Source organism: Heterodontus francisci, chromosome 6, assembly GCF_036365525.1.
Source record: "Heterodontus francisci isolate sHetFra1 chromosome 6, sHetFra1.hap1, whole genome shotgun sequence".
Taxonomy (NCBI): domain Eukaryota; kingdom Metazoa; phylum Chordata; class Chondrichthyes; order Heterodontiformes; family Heterodontidae; genus Heterodontus; species Heterodontus francisci.
In genome coordinates, this window is record NC_090376.1 from 129,863,655 (window position 1) to 129,886,420 (window position 22,766).

At 41.3% G+C, this 22,766-nt stretch overlaps 1 protein-coding gene across 7 annotated transcripts in view; it reads left to right on the forward strand.

Annotated features, from left to right (window-relative positions):
- Positions 1–22,766, forward strand: part of pibf1 (progesterone immunomodulatory binding factor 1) — a 155,849-nt gene that overhangs the window by 45,068 nt on the left and 88,015 nt on the right. For all 7 annotated transcript variants that reach the window (XM_068034294.1, XM_068034298.1, XM_068034295.1 and 4 more), the window contains one exon: positions 3,156–3,254. In XM_068034294.1, the coding sequence (XP_067890395.1) occupies positions 3,156–3,254 (99 nt within the window). The remainder of the gene's footprint in view (positions 1–3,155; positions 3,255–22,766) is intronic.

Below are 22,766 nucleotides of genomic sequence, written 5' to 3' on the forward strand. Positions count from 1 at the left end.
CTCTTCCGGGTCCAGCTTTTGGGCTCGGGTCTGGGTCGGGTCGGGCCGGGTCTGGGTCTGCTGGGAGGAAGAGGGAAGTTGAGCAAGTAAGCGTCAAAATTTGAAAAGCCTGCCTGAACTGGGATTCCGGGACGTCAAGGAGGGAAACGTGCATCCGGACTCCACAGACTCTGGGTCTGCGCAGTGAGCGTCTCTATGACGTCATCGCGCTCATGCTGCAGCTTCCTTCCATTCCATCTATCCAAAAGTGGTAAGTACAGTGAGTGCACTATGGATGTAAAACAAATGCTGTCAACTGGAGAAAGTAAACATTCCGGTGGTCAGGCTCGGGTCGGGTTGGGCGCGGGGAAAAATGGAAGGACTCGGGCCGGGCTCAGGTCCGATGTGGTTCGGGTCGGGTTTTTTCCAGACCCGAGCAGGCCTTTAGTTAGGGTGGGGCATTCAGGAGTAAGTGAATTTTTAGTGGCATGATCAGTCATAGTTGCTGCCAAGTAACCTCTCTGGCTCTGAAATATTAACTTTACTTGTGTGGGTTCCTATTCCTTCAGAATTTAATCAGTTTTGAGATCTTAAAAAATAAAATTTCTTAAAACGTTTTCTCTCTTTCTTTTATCTCTCTCTCATAATCCTATCTTTGCCAATCTTCCTTTCATTTTCTGTAATTCCTGGTTTATACTTCCTGGTTTAGACTCTGCTGGTAGGATTTTCACCCTGATATGGGGGTGGGAATGGAGGTGGATGGGCACGTAATTTTGCGTCGCCAGTGGGCACCATCCAGCCCCAAGCCATTTTGGGGAATGCAGGATTGGGGACGGCACGGCTACCAGCCCACAAGTGGCGGGTAGCTAGTTAAGGTCATTAAAAGGCCAACTAAGACCGTTTATCAGAAGTGGATTGGAATTTTTCAGTCAACTTGCAATGCAGCAGTCTGGAGGGCCAGCACTCCAGAATGACTGAGGCACTCCCCACCAACTGATCATAGCTGCAGCAACAGGCTGCCCTGTGAAGGAGTTTCCTGTCCACAATGGTGGCCTGAAAGTTGTGGCCATTTTTAATAAATCTTTTATAAGTGCTGAGAAGACACCTCTAAATGAAGGAGTCATCTTTCTCACTTACCTGCAACGGCAGGCTGCAGCTCCTTCCCTGCTGGAGGGCCTCTTACTGGCCCAGCAGCTTTGGGAGTCTGCCCACTGTCCTTAATTGGGAGCAGTGCCTTAACAGTACACCATCTGGAGAAGCATAGAATCACTGACAGCAACTTCTGGATTTCCACATTATTCTGTGCATGTGTGTAAACCTGGCTCGGGTATAAAATTAAAACCCGACCCGGCAGCTGCCAAGCCAACCCGGGCTTGAGTCCTTTAGCTTTTTTAAATGCCTGACCCAACCCGAAAATAACAAACATATTTTTGAAACAGAAGAAGATCATAGACTAAAACAAAAACAATACTAAACAAAACAGTACAGTCCAGCCCGACCCGAGCCCGATTGTTGGACGCCAAATACAGACCAGACCCGACCCGAACCCGACACATGTACTTGGGTTTAGTCGGGTTCGGGTCGGGTAGCCAGATTTTACATGTGTGGATTCCAGAAGTTACTGTCAGTTTCAGTGGAGTAATGACAGTGAATGCTAACAGTTTCTCCATTATTATTGCAAAATCTGGGCCATTATGTCCTTTTTTTGAACTTTTTTGGGGTATCAGCTGAGGTACTAGTTATGTCTATACCAACAAACTGCTTTATAGAAAAAGGTTAATCGATTTTATCGGAGAAAATGTACATACTAGGGGTGCAGGTTCACATCTGTGATTATCCACACTTTTACTCCTTTTGTATTATTTCTAATGTAGTGTAACAGCTTCTATCTTGTTTATGCTTGGAGTTGATTTGACAACAGTGGGAAACTGCACTTGTGTTAGATTCATGCCTACACCACACTGATGCTGCCACATATGATTGATTACATCCATGTGTAATTATTACTAAACTATATTTGCAACTTTGGAACACTTGCAACGAGTGGAAATTCAGACCAGTCTAACAGTCTAAGGGGCGGCACAGTGGCGCAGTGGTTAGCACCGCAGCCTCACAGCTCCAGGGACCCGGGTTCAATTCTGGGTGCTGCCTGTGTGGAGTTTGCAAGTTCTCCCTGTGACTGCGTGGGTTTTCGCCAGATGCTGCGGTTTCCTCCCACCGCCAAAGACTTGCAGGTGATAGGTAAATTGGCCATTGTAAATTGCACCTAGTGTAGGTAGGTGGTAGGGAATATGGGATTACTGTAGGGTTAGTATAAATGGGTGGTTCTTGGTTGGCGCAGATTCGGTGGGCCGAAGGGCCTATTTCAGTGCTGTATCTTAAAATTAAAAAAAATAAAAATAACAGTGCCAACAAGGGCCTTGCTGGACTAGTGGTCATCTCACCAAGTAGTCCTGCAACACCAAATTTTGCCACAGTACGCTGTTTATATTTGTCACTGCTGGTAGTTTTGATCAGAGGCAAAATCCCTAATTTTGAAGAGTTTCACTGCCTCACGTAATGAAGGTTGAGTTATTTATGTAACAGGGCTACCTCCATCTATGCTTTTGCTATCTAAGATGATACAGTAATAATGGCAGTAGACCATTTTAGTTACCAATCTTGACAGGGTCATGGGTGCTTGGATAGTGAGTGTGGGGGGTAATGAACCTGAACAGCTTTTCCAGTGTGACTAAAATTTCTATTCTTCTTTTCTTGGTGTTTACATATAGATTCAGTGTCCCTGGATTTACTTTGGTATGCAATTGGCTGTACCTGTTATTTTTCAATATTATTTTCTCTGCTAATTTGCCTTATTGCCTCTATCAAACTGAATTTTATATTCATAGGGCCTCAAATTTTCTCACCCTTCATGTGAATAAAAGGGAGAGGGAGTATTCGAATAATGTTGGTCGTTTTTTTGTCAGTGGTTCTAAATATTATTTTATGATTTACTATATCAGTCATCTCTACACCAAATTTGGTATGAACAAAGGTTGAAAATCTTTGTATTTCTTATAGGAAAACAGTGCCACCCACGAGTTGTTGAAAGAAAATAAATCTACACACATGGGGGTGGATTTCCACATTTGTTTCGCATTTACTGAAGTTTTTTTTTTAACTCTCTACTAATTCAGAAATTTGAGAGAAGCAAGAGACAATGCAGTTGCAGAAAAGGACCGAGCTGTTGAAGCAGAAAAGGATGCCCTCGCAAAATGTGACCAACTTCTGGAACAGTAAGTTATTGTTGGATTAGCCCTGTCCTTTGCTGGTTGAATGTACAGAAAATTCATCATTCTTGCAAGTCCATGTTGGTTCAAACTGGATAAACATTTTGTTTTTAGCCAATGCATTTCATATTATCTACTGCTGTAATAATTTATATACAAGTCATTTTAGAGATTTTACCTCTGTGCTGCAGGTGCGGTTTCCTTCACTGCGTGGTAGGTGTAATGCTAACTGTAGTGACTTGGGGCATTTGACATATTAAGACACAGTAGTCTGAGTCTTTGCTGAGAATAGCAATCTTTGCTATGGACCAGGATATTCAAAACAGCATAATTGAATTTCTATAAGATAAGAGCAAAATACTGCAGAAGCTGGAACTCAGAAATGAGAATAGAAAGTACCGGAGAAGAGCAGGTATGGCAGCATCTGTGTCTTTTGTTGTACACGTTCAATAAACTTTTAATAGAAATAATTCTAGCCTGAACATTGCCCATAAATTTTGTTTTATTCTTTTATGGGATGTGGACATCACTGGCAAGACCAGCATTTGTTTCTCATCCCTAAACGTCCTTGAGAAGGTGGTGGTGAGCTGCCTTCTTGAAGTGCTGCAGTCCATCTGGTGCAGTTGCACCCACAGTGCTGTCAGGGAGGGGGTTCCAGGATTTTGACCCAGTGACAGTGAAGGAATGGGGGTATATTTCCAAGTCAGGATGCTGTTTGACTTGTAGGGGAACTTGCAGGTGGTGGTATTCCCATGTGCCTGCTGTCCTTGTCCTTCCACGTGGAAGAGGTCGCGGTTTTGGAAGGTGGTGAGTTGCTGCAGTGCATCTTGTAGATAGTACACACTGCTGCCACTGTGTGTCGGTGGTGCAGGGAGTGAATGTTGAAGGTGGTAGATGGGATGCCGATCACGCAGGCTACTTTGTCCTGGATGGCGTCAATCTTCCTGAATGTTGTTGGAGTGGCACTCGTCCAGGCAAGTGGAGAGTATTCCATCACATTCCTGACTTGTGCCTTAAAGATGGTGGACAGACCTTGAGGAGTCAGGAGGTGGGTTACTCGCAGCAGAATTCCCAGCCTCTGACCTGCACTTAGAGCCATAGTATCTATGGCTGGTCCAGTTCAGTTTCTGGTCAATGGTAACCCCCAGGATTTTGATAATGGGGGATTCAGTGATCGTAATGCCATTGAATGTCAAGGGGAGATGTTAGATTCTCTCTTATTGGAGATTGTCATTGCCTGGCACTTGTGTGGCACAAATGTTAACTTGCTACTATCAGCCCAAGCCTGAATGTTGTCCAGGTCTTCCTGCATATAGACAGGGACTGCTTCAGTATCTGACGAGTTGTGAATGGTACTGAACATCGGACAATCATCAGCGAACATCCCCACTTCTGACCTTATGATGGAAGGAAGGTCATTTTTGAAGCAGCAGAAGATGGTTGGGCCTAGGATAGTACCCTGAGAAACTCCTGTACCAATGTCCTGGGGCGGAGATGATTGACCTCCAACAACCACAACCATCTTCCTTTGTGCTCAGTATGTCTCCAACCAGTGGAGAGTTTTTCCCTTGATTTCCATTGACTTCAGTTTAGCTCGGGCTTCTTAATGCCACACTCGGTCAAATGCTACTTTGATATCCAGGGCAATCAGTCTCACTTCACCTCTTAAGTTCAGCTCTTTTGTCCATGTTTAGATAAGAAAGCAGGAATATTCTAGATAGAGAATAAAGCATTATTTTATGGTGACAAAATAATTTGTTCATCACAGTATCAAGACAGATCAAAGTAGGATAGCAAATTGTGAGAAAACCATAACTGCTCTTCAGATGGTACAATGAGTAACTGGATCCATATTGTGCTAATGAGCTGTACAGATCAGGAGACCCCAAAGCTCGATTGCTAAATCATGCCGACTTTAGTTAATGTCAGGCAGTGCATGCAGTTGTTAAAAAGGGCCATTGTATTCCTGGGGTGGGAAAGATAAAAGTCACCTAGCTTTCTTATATTGATCTTTAATGACTTTTACTGCGAAGTGGACAACAAGTGACAAAAGAATCAGGCTTGGCTGAGGTACCTGCCACTGTCAAGCAGAATGCTGATTCTCATTGTAAAGGTTCACACATCAAATTGGCGATGGCCTGCTCCTGCCATAGAACTGTATCACAACTTTTGGGAAAGGAGTATAGAAAAGTGAGGAAGTAAAAAACGGTGCCAAGCTTTGATCCTCAATTTTCATATTTCTTCTTCCAGAAGGACTTGGTAGATGTTTGAATTATGATAGCTGATCAAAACTGGCCAACATTTCTGTGAAAAAGTGGAAACCATACTAATACTGCCCAAATGAATACTGCCTGTGTATTAGCAAGAGAGAAATACTGCTGACTTCTATGTTTGAATGACTGAGTGCCTGTCATGTGGCAAGCCCCTCCCCATCTGTGGTTTTAAGCTTGTTTTCTGCAGCAGAGAGTAGACAAGCAACTGAACCTTGACACCTGACTCATGCAGACCCACGTGGGGGTCCCTCTTTCTCCTCTCTCTCTGTTCATTCCAGCTTGAAAGCTTTCAAATCCTGCCTGTTGACTGACCACCTTTGCATACTCTAGCTAAAGTCAGAAACCCCGTTGGAGGAAATCATCAGCATCACTTTCTCTAAGAAACCCACCGAACCAGTCATCTACCTCTTCAACTAAAAACCTCAGGACCACTGAATTCAGCTGGAAGCCAAACTCCACAGACTGTATGCCTTTTTTTATGGACTCTAACTCAACCAATCTACCTTTCCCCACTCTGTAACCTATTTGTGTGCGTGGAAACCTCTAGTGTATCTGTGTGTGAGTGAAAGTAGGCATGTTTATTATTTTTATTAGTTCAGTTTAGGTACAATAAAGTTAACCTCTTTCTTTGTTAACTCAAGAAAACCTGTCCAGTTGGTTCTTGTTATGATCATAGCAAGTAAGTAATCAAACACCTACTGAATTGGCCAGTACATCCACTTTAAGAAAGAATTAAACCTGTTGTGGTCAAACAAGAAGAGGGAACTCCTTTGACCCCTCCTCACTTGACCCTAGCATTTCCGTGAATTGGTTTTGGTTCAAGCTCGTGGGGTTTTATATCAATGTTATGCGACACATCTGTTGATATGTAGTGTAAGGATGTTATAATGACATCATTGTGTAGTCTGGCATTGAATGGGAAATTGCATATTTAAGGTAGTTTCACATCATTAGCACTGCAGCATGGTGTTTAAAGTTTAACTTTGAATGTTCAGTGTAAAAAATCCTAATATTTTGTCACGTTTTATCTGCCATTCGAAATCTTGCCATTAGTTAGGGAAGCACACAGGGTACATGCTTTGCATATGTATAGAGGCCTTCCTTCAGTCTAATGGGAACAATGCAAGCAAGTTGTATAACTAGCTGCCTGGCCCTATCATTGTTGCAGTCATTTGTTGTAGTATTAATGAGGAGTTTTGTGCCTCATTCTTCTTGGGAGTTGGATCTCATTTTTAAGTGTTTCTTATCTTTATCTTGGTTTTCTCTGGATATGGTAGTGTTGTATCTAAATCATATATGCCCTTGGACATTCCCATTTTATGGTAAAAGATCAGTTTAAGTTAGAGATGTGGCCTGAATGCAAGTTCATTGAAATAAAATGCTGGAAAAGGGCTTATATTTGGAGCGCTGCATGAATGCATGACTTCACCTGCATAAGCTTCATCTCCATTCAAGGATCTTGTTTCTTTTTTCTAGATTGTGAGGGATATCAAGGACAACACTAAAAGTTTTTGCAACTATATTTAAGAGAAAGAAGGTGGCTATGAGTAATGTATGCCTTGTTATGTCGACACAGGTGATATTGTAATTGGCAGTCAGGAAATGGCAGACTTGCTAAACAGCTACTTTGTATCAAATAAAAACAATGTTGGAAATACTCATCAGATCAGCCTGCATATGCAAAGAGAGAAACAGAATTAATGTATCAGATAAATGACCGTTCATCAGAATTGGAAAAAGCTAGAGATGTACCAGGTTTTAAGCAAGTAGAGAGGCAGGGAAAGGGCTTCAGGGGAAAGAACAAAAGGGGAAGGTGTGTGATTAGGTGGAAAGCAGGAGAGATAAATGACAAAAGGGATTATGGTGCAAGGCAAAAGAAAAAAGGTGGTAATGGACAATAAGAGAAAGAAAAACTAGTTCCAGAGGAACTGCAAATGGCAAAAGCAGAATCATTTAACATGGTTCCACATCAGACTTATTTATATGGACTCCCAAAATACATTCAGCAAGGTTCCACCTAAGAGACTGTTAACAAAAATGGGAGAACATGAAATTGGAGGCAACCTATTGGTTAGAAAAGGGAATTGGTTAGGAGTTAAGAGAAAGTGAGTAGGGATAATCTATATGTACTCAAATTGGTAGAATGCGACAAGTGGTGTCCCCCAGAGATCTGTACTGGGGCCACAGTTTTCCACTATATTTAGGAAAGACTTGCATGAATGAATGGAGAGCTGTATATCTAAGTTTGTTGACACCAGTAAGTTGGGTGGCATAGTAAATAGTGTAAATGTGAGCAGAAAGTTGGAAAAGAAGTATGTGGGCAACATGTGAGATCATCCACTTTGGAACTAAGAAAGATAGATCAGGGTATTTTCTAAATGATAAGCTAGAAACTGTGGATGAACAGAGAGATTTCGTTGTGAACCCACAGAAATTACTAAAAGCAAGTGGATAGGCACAAAAAGTAATTGCAAAGTCTAATGGAATGTTGGGCTTTATCTCGAGAGCTGGAATGCAAAGGCTGGAAGTAATGTTATAGCCGTACAGAGCTCTGGTTAGACCCCTTCTGGGGTACTGGCCCTCATAAAGGATATTTTGGTCTTAGAGGGGATGCAGTGCAGATTCACCAGAATGATACCAAGGCTAACAGGGTTAAATTATGAGGATAGCTTGCATAGAGTAAACTTGTGAGCCCATGAATATAAAGGATTATGGGTGATCGATTCAAGGTGTTTAAGATGGTGAAATGATTTCATAGGGTAGATGGAGAGAAACGGTATCTCAGGTGTGAGAGCCCAGAAAAAGGGGACTTAACCTTAAAATTAGAGCTAGACTATTTAGGGGTGATGTCAGAAAGCACTTAGTCACACAAAGGGTAGTGAAAATCTGAAACTCGCCAAAAAATTATTGAAGTTAGGTCAATTGAAAATTTCTAAACCGAGATGGATAAGTTTTTGTTAGACAAGGGTATTAAGCGTTATGGAACCAAAACTTGTAGATGGAGCTAAGATACAGATCAGCCATGATTTAACTGAATGATGGAACAGACTTGAGGAGCAAAATGGCCTACTCTTGTTCCTATATTACATGAGTATTTCCATTAAAGAGGTGGAAGGAGGCAATCTTGAGTTTAATGTATATTTATACATCCACCATGGTCAGCAGAGAACTAGAACCTCTTATTGGGAGTCCATGTTCTTCACTGTGAGCATTTGGACAAGGAAGAGTGGTTAATGCACTGAATAAATACTGATGACTTCCTACACAACTTTTCATTATGTCGCAAAGTTTCTTTCTCCGAATTACATTGAACTTTTGTTCTTTTCTCCTTTTTTACCTAGTTTTCAAAGGTGTGAAATAAGCCGTAAAACATGGAGTCCTAACAACAGTATAATAGTTAACGACAATGACAAGCTGTTTAGCCTTAGGAACAAGGGAACAAAAATAGGCCATTCAGCCCTTTGAGCCTGTTCCACCATTCTATTAAATAATGCCTGATCTGTATCTTAACTACACCTACAAGTTTTGGTTCCGTAACACTTAATACCCATTTACCCGCATTTAATCTATATTCTTACCGAACAAAAATCTAATCATCTTAGTCTTGACAATTGACTGAGGAATCCGCAACCTTTTGAGAGAGAGAGTTCTAGATTTTCACTACCCTTTGTGTGGAAAAAGTACTTGCTGATTTCACTCTGAAATGGCCTAGCTCTAATTTGAAGATTATGCCCCATTTTCTGGATTACCACATCAGGGGAAGTAGTTTCTCTCTATCTACCCAATCTAATCCCTTCATCATTTAAGCAACTTGATTAGATCACATCTCAAATTTCTAAACTTAACAGAACACGAGTCAAATTTATGCACCTTCTTAAGGCGATGGCGTCATGGCTGATCTCAGTCATGTCCTTGTCTGACATCCACTTGTGTGCAGTTTTCATGGATCACTGGGTATTTCTTCATTTTACAGGCTAACAGCTATATTTTCATGCGATTCTTCGTAAAATTGGTTTGGCATTCCTGCTATAAAGAAACATGATGTTCTGCCAGACATAAGAAGGAAAGAAATGGTAATCAGATTATCATCAATTACAAGCCTGCTTGAACCTTGGTTGAACATGTTGAGGCAAACTGAGTTGGTTTGGCACAAAAATAGGGCTGATTATTATATTAGATTAATACTTGGTTTGGAAAATATTCATTTGTGCAAGGTGATAGCTCAGGGTGTAAAAGAATCACCAGATGATTTTGTATTGATTTATCATGTTAGTAATGTTTTGAGTAAATATTGTACACAGGGATCATTTTATAGTGCAGCCACTGTAATGACAGCATTTATACTTGAGTCTGGTGTCAAAACGGTATGAAAGACCTAAAGTGTAATTGGGCATGAACAGGAAATTTATTTGAAAACTAATACAGAAGTAGTGGTTCACAAATAAATGTTTTCAATCATGAAAGAGGGATATTAGGATTGTTTAGATTAGAGATACAGCACTGAAACAGGCCCTTCGGCCCACCGAGTCTGTGCCGACCAGCAACCACCCATTTATACTAATCCTACACTAATCCCATATTCCTACCAAACATCCCCATCTGTCCCTATATTTCCCTACCACCTACCTATACTAGTGACAATTTATAATGGCCAATTTACCTACCAACCTGCAAGTCTTTTGGCTTGTGGGAGGAAACCGGAGCACCCGGAGAAAACCCACGCAGACACAGGGAGAACTTGCAAACTCCACACAGGCAGTGCCCAGAATCGAACCCGGGTCCCTGGAGCTGTGAGGCTGCAGTGCTAACCACTGCGCCACTGTGCCGCCCGTTCTGAAGGACAGACTGATAGGTCAACTGAAGAATTGTAAAAGCAAGTAATATTCCTTCAAATGCACATAACCGTCTATGAAACTGCGTGTGAAAAAGAATTTCTGCATTAGAAAGAAACTAAATTTGGCCATAGGCACAGCATGGCCATGTTTCTAATTCAGCACCAATCACCAGTGCCAACTAGGAGCCTGAATTTAATCCAATGAACAAATAGAGAAAAAAAAGACCAGTAGGTGAATCTCCATTCTGGCATGTAGAGATTGGAAGCACAGTTGCAATTTTAGAAAGAATATTGTTCATTTAGCTGCTTTGTGGAGTATGAATTGGGCGCACCTGACAGATGCCAAGAGGCAATGATAAAGTTATATAAACCTTGATAAACGCTCAGATATAAGTATTGGGCTGCAATACTAGAAAAATGATATTAAGGCTTTAAGGAAGTATTAGCACAGATTCACTAGGATGCTGTCTGGTCTGAGAAATTGGGTCTTTTTTCATTCGAACAATGCAAATTGCGATATGATAGAAACGTGCAGAAGTATGAAAGGATGGTTAAGAAGGTAAGAGCCCATGGGATCCAGGACAATTTGGCATTTGGATCAAAAATTGGCTAAGTGGCAGGAAGCAGTGGGTGATGGTTGAGGGTTGTTTTTGCGAGTGTAAGCCTGTGACCAGTGGTGTGCCGCAAGAATCGGTGCTGGGACCCTTGCTGTTTGTAGTGAACATTAATGATTTAGGCCTGAATATAGGAGGTATGATCAATAAATTTACAGATGACACGAAAATTGGTGTCGTAAATAGTGAGGAGGAAAGCCTTAGATTACAGGACGATATAGATGGGCTGGTAAAATGGGCGGAGCAGTGACAAATGAAATTCAATCCTGAGAAGTCTGAGGTGATGCATTTTGGGAGGACTAACAAGGCAAGGGAATATACAATGGATGGTAGGACCCTAGGAAGTACAGAGGGACCTTGGTGTACAAGATCACAGAAGGCAGCAGCACAGGTAGATAAGGTGGTTAGGAAGGCATATGGGATACTAGCCTTTATTAGCCACGGCATAAAATATAAGAGCACGGAGGTTATGATGGAGCTGCATAAAACGCTAGTTAGGCCACAGCTGGAATACTGTTTATAGTTCTGGGCACCACACTATAGGAAAAATGTGATTGCACTGGAGAAAATGCAGAGGAGATTCACCAGGATGTTGCTTGGGCTGGAGCATTTCAGCTATGAAGAGAAACTGGATAGGCTAGGTTTGTTTTCCTTAGAGCAGAGAAGGCTGAAGGGGGACCTGATTGAGGTATACAAAATTATGAGGGGCATTGATAGGATAGATAGGAAGAAACATTTTCCCTTTGCGGAGGTGTTCATAACCAGGACGCATAGATTTAAGGTAAGGGGCAGGAGGTTTAGAGGGTATTGGAGGAAAGAACATTTCACCCAGAGGGTGGTTGGAATCTGGAACGCACTGCCTGAAGGGGGTGGTAGAGGCTGGAACCCTCACAACATTTAAGAAGTATTTAGATGAGCACTTGAAACACCATAGCATACAAGGCTACGGGCCAAGTGCTGGAAAATGAGATTAGAATAGCTAGGTGCCTGATGGCTGGCACAGAAACGATGGGCCGAAGTGCCTGTTTCTGTGCTGTCTAACTCTATGACTATGTTTTAGGGAAAAGGTTGCTCCTTGACTGATGCTTTTTGATCAATTAGGGAGCAGCCTTTTGAACCAATTAGGAATCAGCCTTTATCTAGTTCTCCATGCCCAGGAATCTTTAGGCAGAGGAGAATGGGTAGAGGAAGAGGGAGGTTTTGAATTTAATGTGTATGTGAATCTCAATTTGTGCGTAGAAGTGCATCTCTTTGGATGCCTCACTTTTGTGTTGCATGGTGGGAGAAAGGGTCTCAGTTTTTATGTATGAAGGATCACATTTCTGTGTGTACCCAACTCACAGTTTTGACGCAGCTTTAAAAATTGTCTTATGGTATATATTTCGGAAGATGTTAGAGACATATTGCTTTCATGCTCGTGATTGTAAAGAAACAATTTATTTTTACATTTGGTGTGTTCCGCAACCCCATTCAAAATAGCCATCCATAATTTTATAATTCTGATTAGTAGATGATCTGAGGTGTTGTCCTGGTCTTCAAATCCCTCTGCAGTCTTGCATCATCTCCCATACCCTTTGGTCCACCGATTTCAGCTTCTTGTGCATGCCACCGATCTTTGCCCCACCATTAGTGCAACAATCTTCTGGGGCTACCTGCGTAAACAGTCCTGCTTCTCTACCCTTCCGTCCACCCTTAAAAATCTTATGAAAGTGCATTTTTTAGGCACCTCTCCTAATATGTCTCCCATTAGTTGGCTTTTTACTTTGCTGCAAACTGCCTTGGGACATTCTGTATGCTAAAGGTGTATTGTAATACGAGTTGTTGAAGTGTTGAAATGCGATCTATTCTCTCAACCTTTGGTCTGAATTGTTATTTTGGTGGATTTGAAAATGTAACTTTCAGTTTTATTTTGGTTCCCATTTAGAATACATGCAAGAGTCCTGTCCACTCGGTTGAAATATTTTCTGTATACACTAAACTCTGCACGTATGTTAATGGCATATTATCAGGGAGGCGGTGGCGTAGTGGTAATGTCACTGGACTATTAATGCATTGCCCATACTCTGGGGACATGGGTTCGAATCCCACCACGGCAGATGGTGAAATTTGAATTCAATTAATAAATCTGGAATTAAAAGCTCGTCTAATAGAAACATAAAAAATAGGAGCAGGAGTAGGCCCTTCGAGCCTGCTCCGCCATTCATTATAATCATGGCTGATCATCCAATTCGGTAGCCTGTTCCGGCTTTCGCCCCATACCCTTTGATCCCTTGAGACCCAAGAGCTATATCTAACTCCTTTTTGAAAACATGCAATGTTTTGGCCTCAACTGCTTTCTGTGGTAGCGAATTCCACAGGCTCACCACTCTCTGGGTGAAGAAATTTCTCCTCCTCTCAGTCCTGAAAGGTTTACCCCGTATCCTTAGACTATGACCCCTGGTTCTGGACTCCCCCACCATCGGGACCATCCTTCCTGCATCTACCCTGTCAAATCCTGTTAGAATTTTATAGGTTTCTATGAGATACCCCCTCACTCTTCTGAACTCCAAAGAATATAATCCTAACCGACTCAGTCTCTCCTCACATCAGTCCCGCCATCCCAGGAATCAGTCTGGTAAACCTTCGCTGCGCTCCCTCTATAGCAAGAACATCCTTCCTCAGATAAAGAGACCAAAACTGACGATGACCATGAAACCATTGTCGATTGTTGTAAAAACCCATCTAGTTTACTAATGTCCTTTAGGGAAGGAAATCTGCTGTCCTTGCCTGGTCTGGCCTACATATGACTCCAGCTATGTGGTTGACTCTTAAAGCCACTCAGTTCAAGAGGAATTAGGGATGGGCAATAAATGCTGGCATAGCCAGCGTTGCCCACATTCCACAAAAAAATGAATTTAAAAAAATGAAGTTGGCGCTAACTGGTGTGTTCTGGATTGTGAATCACTGATCCCTCTATTAAAACCATTCCATGACATCTACAGGCATTCATGCCCATCAACAACAGATGCTGCAAGAGTATTTTCAATCTGGTATTTGGAAGACATCCAAGCTGGTGTTTCCTTAACCTCCTCTGTAGATATATTTGTACTGCAAGGCAGTACAAGAATTTTTAAGAATTTATGCTGAAATATTTATCAGTATAGGTAATCCAAGACTGAAATGTATATAGACTATTCTGCTGCCGTCAGTCAACTTGAACATCTCAAGTATAAAAAAGGTATTTCTCTATTTCAGTCTTGCAAATTTTATGAAAACCTAATCAGAGGTGATGATGTGTCATAACATTAGTGCTCTGAGCTTTAAGAATGCTCCAGAATGATGTACTACAAAGCCTGCTGCTTAAGTTAGTTGTAAAAGGCAATCTTTTAGTAAATTTTAAGCACAAATGATTATTTAAACATTCTTAAGCAAACTCTCCAGATGGAAGCTGAGCTCTCTGAGGACTGCTGTTGGCTTGACCTTAAAAAGAAAACAGCTCAGAGCTACATTTTCAGATACATACCTGAGTACAGACCTATGTGAGACCTACTGATGATTCTCCCTCTAATTTTCCCTCCCTTCGTGGAAACTATCTGATTTCTAACTGGCAGTATGAATTGTTTGCAGTTAGAGTTGTACTTGCACTCCATGGGTGGAATTTCAAGCTCTCCCCTGCAGCTGGTTTGGAGGCGGGAAGAGCCCGCCACCATCCCATCTTCGCCGAAATTTAGTCTGGGGCAGGAAGGCCTATGAACGACCTTCCCGCCCTGCTGCCAATTGAGACCCTTAACAGGGTATTTAATCCTCAATTAAGGGTCTCTTTCCACCGCAGCCACAATTGCCCATATGGCGGGTGGCCCTATCGCCGTACTGCAAGCACGGCACAGAAAACCGTGTGGTCTGCTTCCCGTGGGTATGGCGGGGGGGTGTGTTCCTTCGTTCAAAGGCACTTAGTGCCTGAATCAGGGACCTGGTATCGGGAAGTGGGGGGCCCGCTGATGGCCACACCCTTGCCCTTGCTACCGAACTCCCTCCCCCACCCCGCAAGACCCCTCCCGCCCTCTTCTACCTTAAGTCTTTGTTCAGTGCTGCTCCTCAATGTCTGGTTGCAGTGGCTTTGCAGTTGCCAGCCTCTGATTGGCCAGCAGCTCTGCAAGGCAGGGACTTTCAGTGACGGGGTCTATGGAAGGCCCACTGCTGTCAAGTTAAGTGCCTGATTAGCACTAAATTCTGCGGGCCTTCCGTGGAAGACGCAACCCGGGGATCTCAGAGTTGGTTTTCCCCAACGTCGAGACCCCCGCTGCCAGCATAAAATTCCACCCCATGTTTCCATGGCAATATTCATTGCTGCTTCAGCACATTTTGCATCATTGTTCCTGTCTCTATTTTTGTGACTCACAGTATGTAGTATAAAATAAAGTTTTCTGTTGGTTGACTGTTCAGTTGTATTTTAGCACTAAACCTGCACCATTGCAGAAATACCAAGAAAAGACAGGCTGTAGTAAGTTTTTGGATTTATGAATGGTTGGGAATGAATGAGAGAAATGCATGTTTTTTTTCTGTATCTTATATTTTCTCTTGACCCTTTTAATGAAATGCGCTTTTTTCAAATCGCATTTCATTCCGCTCGGTGTGGAGGTGTCATGCAGGCCTGCCAAGAAAGAGGCACATTAATTTTGTCATGAACATTGATGTTAAATTGTTGCTGGAGCGAGGAAATTACTTGTTAAACAGATCAGCTGTGGCTGTCAAAGACATTTGTACATTAACAGACAGTGCTTGGAAGGACAAAGGACCATTCCCTGACACATTTAACCCACAGTGGACCTTGATCACCAAATATTGTGTGTAAGAGGAGCATTCCAGAGACTGCTAAGCTGATACAATCCAGGATTGGTTAGACCAGCTAACTTGACTAACTGGTTGTTCCAGGGTCTTTTGAACTAGCCACAGAGAGTTTGAACTCAGAAAGACTGTTTGCTGAGAAGAGCTCTCCTGTCTGCTCCCATCTCTTTCTCACAAGCCTCTGAATCCACTGAAGACACATGAACCCCAAGAGAGAAAAGTACCCTACAGCGAACAAGGTTCAAGAAGAATACTGGGCCCCAACAAAAAGCAAGATCTATCTGCAATCAAGGGCTCTACAGTGAGCTCGAAGAACCATAACAAAAACTCTTCAGATATTGCCTCAAACTTTTCCACTTTATTTCTTCTGCTCTGTTCTGTCTCTATCTGCATGTGTGTATCGCATATGCATGCGAGCGGGGGCATATCGTGTATCCCTCGGCAATAACCGAATTAGAGTTCAAGTTTAATAAATTTCAACTTTACTTATTTAAACCTAAGAAAACCTGTTTGTGCTGGTTTCTTTGCCTTATCATTGAAAAGCGGTGAACAAAGGGGAGCTAAAAACACTGTGTTTAAAATTAAAGCCTGTTATGGTAAGACCAGGTGAAGGCTGAGAGGGGCCCCTAGACACCTTTCTTACCGGTCGTAACACTTAAGTTTTCTATATCTCATTGCAGCCTCTCTCTATCTTCTGCTCAAGTTTGCATTCCTGCCTCACTTTGTACCGTCAATAAACGTCGATATATTACTCTTTGTCTAAGTCATTAGTATAGATTGTAAATTGCTGAGGCCCCAGCACTGATTCCTGCAGCACTCCACTAGTTGCAGTCTGCCAACTTGAAAATGCCCCATTTATCTGTATTGTTTGCTTCCTGTCCGTTAGTCAATCCTCAATCCATGCTAATATATTAGCCCAACTCCACGAGCCCTTATCTTGCATATTAACCTTTCATTTAGCACCTTATCGAATGCCTTACTGTTCTATTCTATTCCTATTCCTAATATAAAAGCAAAATACTGCAGATGCTGGAAATCTGAAATAAAAACAAGAAATGCTGGAAATACTTAGCAGGTCTGGCAGCATCTGTGGAGAGAGAAGAAGAGTTAACGTTTCAGGTCACTGACCCTTTATCTACCCTACTAGTTAAATCCTCAAAAGCTCTGATAAATTTGAATTTCCCTTTCATAAAATCATGTTGACTTTGGCTGATCATACTTTGATTTTTCTAAGTGCATTGTTAAGACAGTTAATAATAGATTCCAGCATTTTCTTTACAAGTGATATCAGGCTAACTGGTCTGTAGTTCCCTGTTTTCTCTCCCTCCTTTCTTGAATAGCGGAGTTACATTTGCTAACTTCCAATCTTCTGGGACCATGGATCTCTACCTCTTTTGGAAACCTAGCATGTAGACCATCACGTCCCGGGGATTTGTCAGCCTTTAGTCCCTTAAGTTTCTGCAGTACTTTTCCCCTGCTGATATTAATTACAGTAAGTTCCTCACTCTTATAAACCACTTGGTTACCCTCTATTTCTGGTAAGTAATTTGTGTCTTCTACTGTGAAGCCAGACGCAAATTATTTGTTCAGTGTCTCTGCCATTTCTTCATTCCCCATGATAATTTCTCCTGTCTCTGCTGCTAATTTTACTTTAGCTGCTCTCTTTTTTTGATACTTGTAAAGGTGGTGTTGAAATGATGCAGATAATTAAATATGAAGTCAGAATTGAATGCTGAAATTAAATATTAAGAGAAACTCAAATGTGCACCATCCAGTATAGTAACAATGAACTTTGTCTCCAAAGTTCTCCATTTTATAAACCTAATTTTACAAAATTTAGATTATAACTGAAGTGTATCAAGCTGATCTTGAAATACTTCAAAGTTCAGAAGTACATATAAGTCAATCGAAAGCAATGTTTGCTACCCTCTATAAAGTGATTAAATGTCGTTTTAACTAAGGGAGCAAGAAGCTATTGTTGGACTTTGCGAATTGATAATTTGTCTTTATGACAGTTGTTGAAACTGAGATAAACATTTAAGAGTAGTGAACTTTTGCTGCATGATGTTATACATGTATGTATTATAGGATAATTTAAAAAAGGACTCATTGTTGGTATCTAATTATAGTGTAAATGTATTATATATGTGAATGGTAAATGCATTATAATTAACACAGCTACTGTTAGAAGGGAATTGGAAAGATATTATTTGTTAAAGAAAGAGGGAAGAAATGGATAATATTAAAAATGTGTTCAGGAGCTGTCCCAGAAGCCGTTAACAGTCAGCTGACCTAACTTATACTGAAGTACACCAGGAGGTCTCTGCAAAGCTGGTACAAATTGATCATGGTAGATACATTTCTAGTCGTCGTCTTCTTCTTTGGTCTCCTTGTCTCGGGAAACAATGGGTAAGTGCCTGGAGGTGGTCAGTGGTTTGTGAAGCAGCACCTGGAGTGGCTATAAAGGCCAATACTTGAGTGACAGACTCTTCCACAGGTGCTGCAGATAAAATTGGTTGTCAGGGCTGTTTCGCAGTTGGCTCTCCCCTTGCGCTTCTGTCTTTTGTCCTGCCAACTGCTAAGTCTCTTCGACTCGACACACTTTAGCCCTGCCTTTATGGCTGCCCGCCAGCTCTGGTACATTTCTAGTACCTCTCCAAAATATCCAAAAATGTATACACCCAAGAGGATCAAACTAACCCCGCTTCACAATAGTACCACCTTCTTTCTGGCTTTACCATTCTCAACAACTTCACTAAGTTGTTTGCATCCTACTGAAAATGACCTAGACTTGAGTGTACAGGGCATAATTTCAAAATTTGTGAATGACACAAAACTTGAAAGTATTGTGAGCTGTGAGGAGGATAGTGATAAACTTCAAGAGGACATGGACAGGCTGCTGGAATGGGTGGACAAGTGGCAAATTAAATTTTGTGCAGAGCAGTGTGAAGTGATTCATTTTGTTAGGAAGAACGAGAAAAGCAATATAAAATAAAGGGTGCAATTCTGAAGGGTGTACAGGAGCAGAGGGACTGGCGGTATATGTGCACAAATCATTGAAGGTGGCAGGGCAGGTTGAGAAAATGGTTAATAAAGCATAGGGACATGGAGTACAAAAGTGAGGAAGTTATGATAAACCTATGTAGAACCTATGTTTGGCCTCAACTGGAGTATTGTGTTCACTTCTGGGCACCACACTTTAGGAAGGATGTGAAGGCATTAGGGAGGGTGCAGAAAAGATTCATGAGGATGTTTCCAGGGATGAAAAACTTCAGTTAAGCTGGGGCTGTACTCCTGTACTGGCGAAGAGAAGATTAAGAGGAGATTTGACTGAAGTTTTCAAAATCATGAGGGGTCTGGACAGTACTTAGGGAGAAATTGTTCCCATTGGTGACACCGATTGAAGCTAATTGGCAAAAGAAGCTGTGGTGCCAAGAGGAAAACCTTTTTATGCAGTGAGCAGTTAAGATCTGGAATGCACTGCCTGAGAGTGTGTGAAGACAGATATAATCATGGTTTTCAAAAGGGTGTTGGATAATTATCTGAGGAGAACATATTTAAAGGGTTATGGGGAAAAGGCAGGGGAGTGGGACTAGGTGAGTTGCTCTTGCAGAGAGCTGGTACCGACACAATAAGCAGAATGGCCTTCTGTGCTGTAAGCATTCTATGAATGATCCAGAATTCAGTGCAGTCACAATTTTGGTGGCAAACTGTAAGTTAGACTGTTCTGTTCCCCAATAGCCCAGTGCTGAATTTCCACCACAGTTTGCTGGAACAATAATTAGAATCTGTCACAGGGAGCAAAGAAGCGGATCGGGGTTGGGGAGTGGTAGAGGCTGTGTGGCCAGTGGATAGTTCAGAATACATTTTGCATGTTGATTTCTGTGAGAATTTCAGTCTCATTTATTTATCGGTTTATTAATATTTTCCAGCAAATTACTTAAATCTATAAGCAAGAATAAATTTAAAATAAATTAATCTAAGCTGGTCAAACCGCACTTACAAAATGTGAACTGTATAATTTCAGTGAAAGTATAGTTTCCCTTTGGTTTCATGTATGTAATTAGTAACTATATAAAAGGTTAAAGCTTAAGCAGCAGATGTCTTTCTTTCCCTTTCTGTTTCCTTCTCTTTCTTTCTATTTCTCTGTCCCCTGTGCTAAAATTGATCTGCCATTTAGCCCTAGATGAATGCCTTGGTTCATTTACTTTGGGAATCTTGGGTGGGAAAAATTTGTTAACATTGATACTTTAGAAATATAGTGGATTTAAAAAGTAAGATGAAATAGTAACATTAGTAACGCTCTTACATTCGAATGCCCTCCAGCACCATTCTTTAATGATCACAATGGCATTGCCAGGTGAGGGGGTGGGGTGATGGAGTGCACAGTGTCATGACAATTAGCTGCTCAACTCTTTTTGTCCAGGAAAACGGTGAAACGCCACATATGTTACACCAAGGTACTGGAGCTTTAAACCCGAGATACCCCTAATTACGTAGATTAAAAACTTCATATTTTGTTGCAGAAAATGATTATAGCTCAAGTCCCCTAACAACGTGGATTGTTAACATTAATCTGGTGTGTTGTTACTTCCTTTGCCATTAAAAGGGCAGTTGCATTGTGGTTATCTTCATACTTATACATTATAGTTTTTATATTCCCTTGTGCAATATATCAAATATAAATATCAGATTGATTTAGATGAAACAAGGAAAGTAAATTGTATTTTATTTCAATAACTTCTCCATATAACAGCATTATTTAATACTGGTTTTGTATTTAATTTATATGTCCACAGAATAAATGTGACTGGAGCTATTTTATTATTGTTAATCTATAGTATTTAGGTGCTTTATAGCAATAATATCATATTCATGTACAGAATAAAGACAATAGTATTGTTTTGTTTACAGTGGCAATGAAATTGGATAGTATAGATTGGATTAACTTTTATCTGTTATTTATGGAGTTAAATATCTTGGCTTTATGACTTAATTGTTTAACATAACTCTGAATTTAGTACCTTATTCATCTTCAAAAAGTGGAGCTTCGAGATAGGAACAAGTTGCAGAATCACAGAATCAGTGCAGAAGGAGGCCATTCATCCCATTGTATCCACACTGGCTCTCTGAAAGACCAATTCCCTCAGTTCCATTCTCCTGCCTTCTCCCCATAACCCAGCACATTCTTCCTTTTCATATAACTGTCTAATTCCCTTTTGAATGCTTCAGTTGAACCTGCCTCCACCACGTTCTCAGGCAACGCATTCCAGACCTTAACCACTCGCTGCGTGAAAAAATTTTCCTCATGTCACTTTTGCTTCTCTTACCAAATACTTCAAATCTGTGCTCTCTCGTTCTCAATCCTTTCACGTGTGGGAGCAGTTTCTCTATCTACTCTGTCCAGAACCCTCATGATTTTGAATACCTCTATCAAATCATCTCTCAACCTTCTCCAAGGAAAACAATCCTAACTTAGAGTCATAGAGTCGTACAGCACAGAAACAGGCCCTTCGGCCCATTGCGCCCATGCCAACCATAATGCCTATCTATACTAATCCCATTTGCCTGCATTAATTCCATAAAACTTCTCCAATCTATCTTCATAACTGAAATTCCTCATCCCTGGAACCATTCTCGTGAATCTTTACTGTACTCTGTCCAATGCCCTCATGTCTTTCCTAAAGTGCGGTGCCCAGAACTGGACGCAATACTCTAGCTGAGGTCGAACTAGAATCTTATACAAGTTCAACATAACTTCCTTGTTCTTGTAACTCTATACTCCTGTTAATAAAGTCCAGGATACTGTATGCTTAATTAACTGTTCTCTCAACCAGTCTTGCCACCTTCAATGACATATGCACATATACACCCAGATCCCTCTGCCCCTGCACCCCCTTTAGAATTGTACACTTTATTCTATATTGTGTCTCCATGTTCTTCCTACCAAAATGAATCATTTCACATTTCTCTGGATTGAACTTCATCTGCCACATGTCTGCCCATTCCACCAACTTGTCTATGTCCTTTTGACGTTCTACACTATCCTCCTCACAGTTCACAGTGCTTCCAAGTTTCGTATCATCTGCAAACTTTGAAATTGTGCCCTGTACACCAAGGTCTAGGTCATTAATATATATCAGAAAAGCAAGGTTCCCAACACTGATCCCTGGGGAACACTACTACAAGCCATCCTGCAGCCCGAAAAACATCCATTCCCCACTACTCTTTGTTTCCTGTCACTCAGCCAATTTCGTATCCATGTTGCTACTGTCCCTTTTATTCTATGAGCTACAAGTTTGCTCACAAGTCTGTTGTGTGGCACTGTATCCAAACACCTTTTGAAAGTCCATGTACACCACATCAACAGCATTGCCGTCATCAACCCTCTCTGTTACCTCCTCAAAAAACTCCAGTAAGTTAGTTAAACATGATTTTCCCTTAAGAAATACATGCTGGCTTTCCTTAATTAACTTGCATTTGTCCATGTGACTTGATTTTGTCCCGAATTATTTTTTCTAGAAGTTTTCCCACCACCAAAGTTAAACTGACTGGCTGTACTTGCTGGAATTATCTTTACACCCTTTTTTGAACAAGGGTATAACGTTTGCAATTCTCTAGTCCTCTGTCACCACCCCCAAGACTAAGGAAGACTGAAAAATTATGGCCAGTGTCTCTGCGATTTCCAGCCTCACTTCCCTCAGTATCCTTGGATGCATCTCATCTAGACAAACACCAGAAGCAATTCATGTCTCATAATGCAGAATACTAAAGTACTTCTGTTGGTTTCCTTTAAAGCTAAATATAACTTAATTTAAACAAAATCACTTCCACATGTATTGTATAAATAAACTGTACTGAGGATCAGCTGAATATCTTTACGCTCATATATTGATTCATGACTTGGGGGTTCCCCTGTGTCTGTCTGCTGACTGATATATATGTTATGCATTGATTCAGCTGTACATCACCT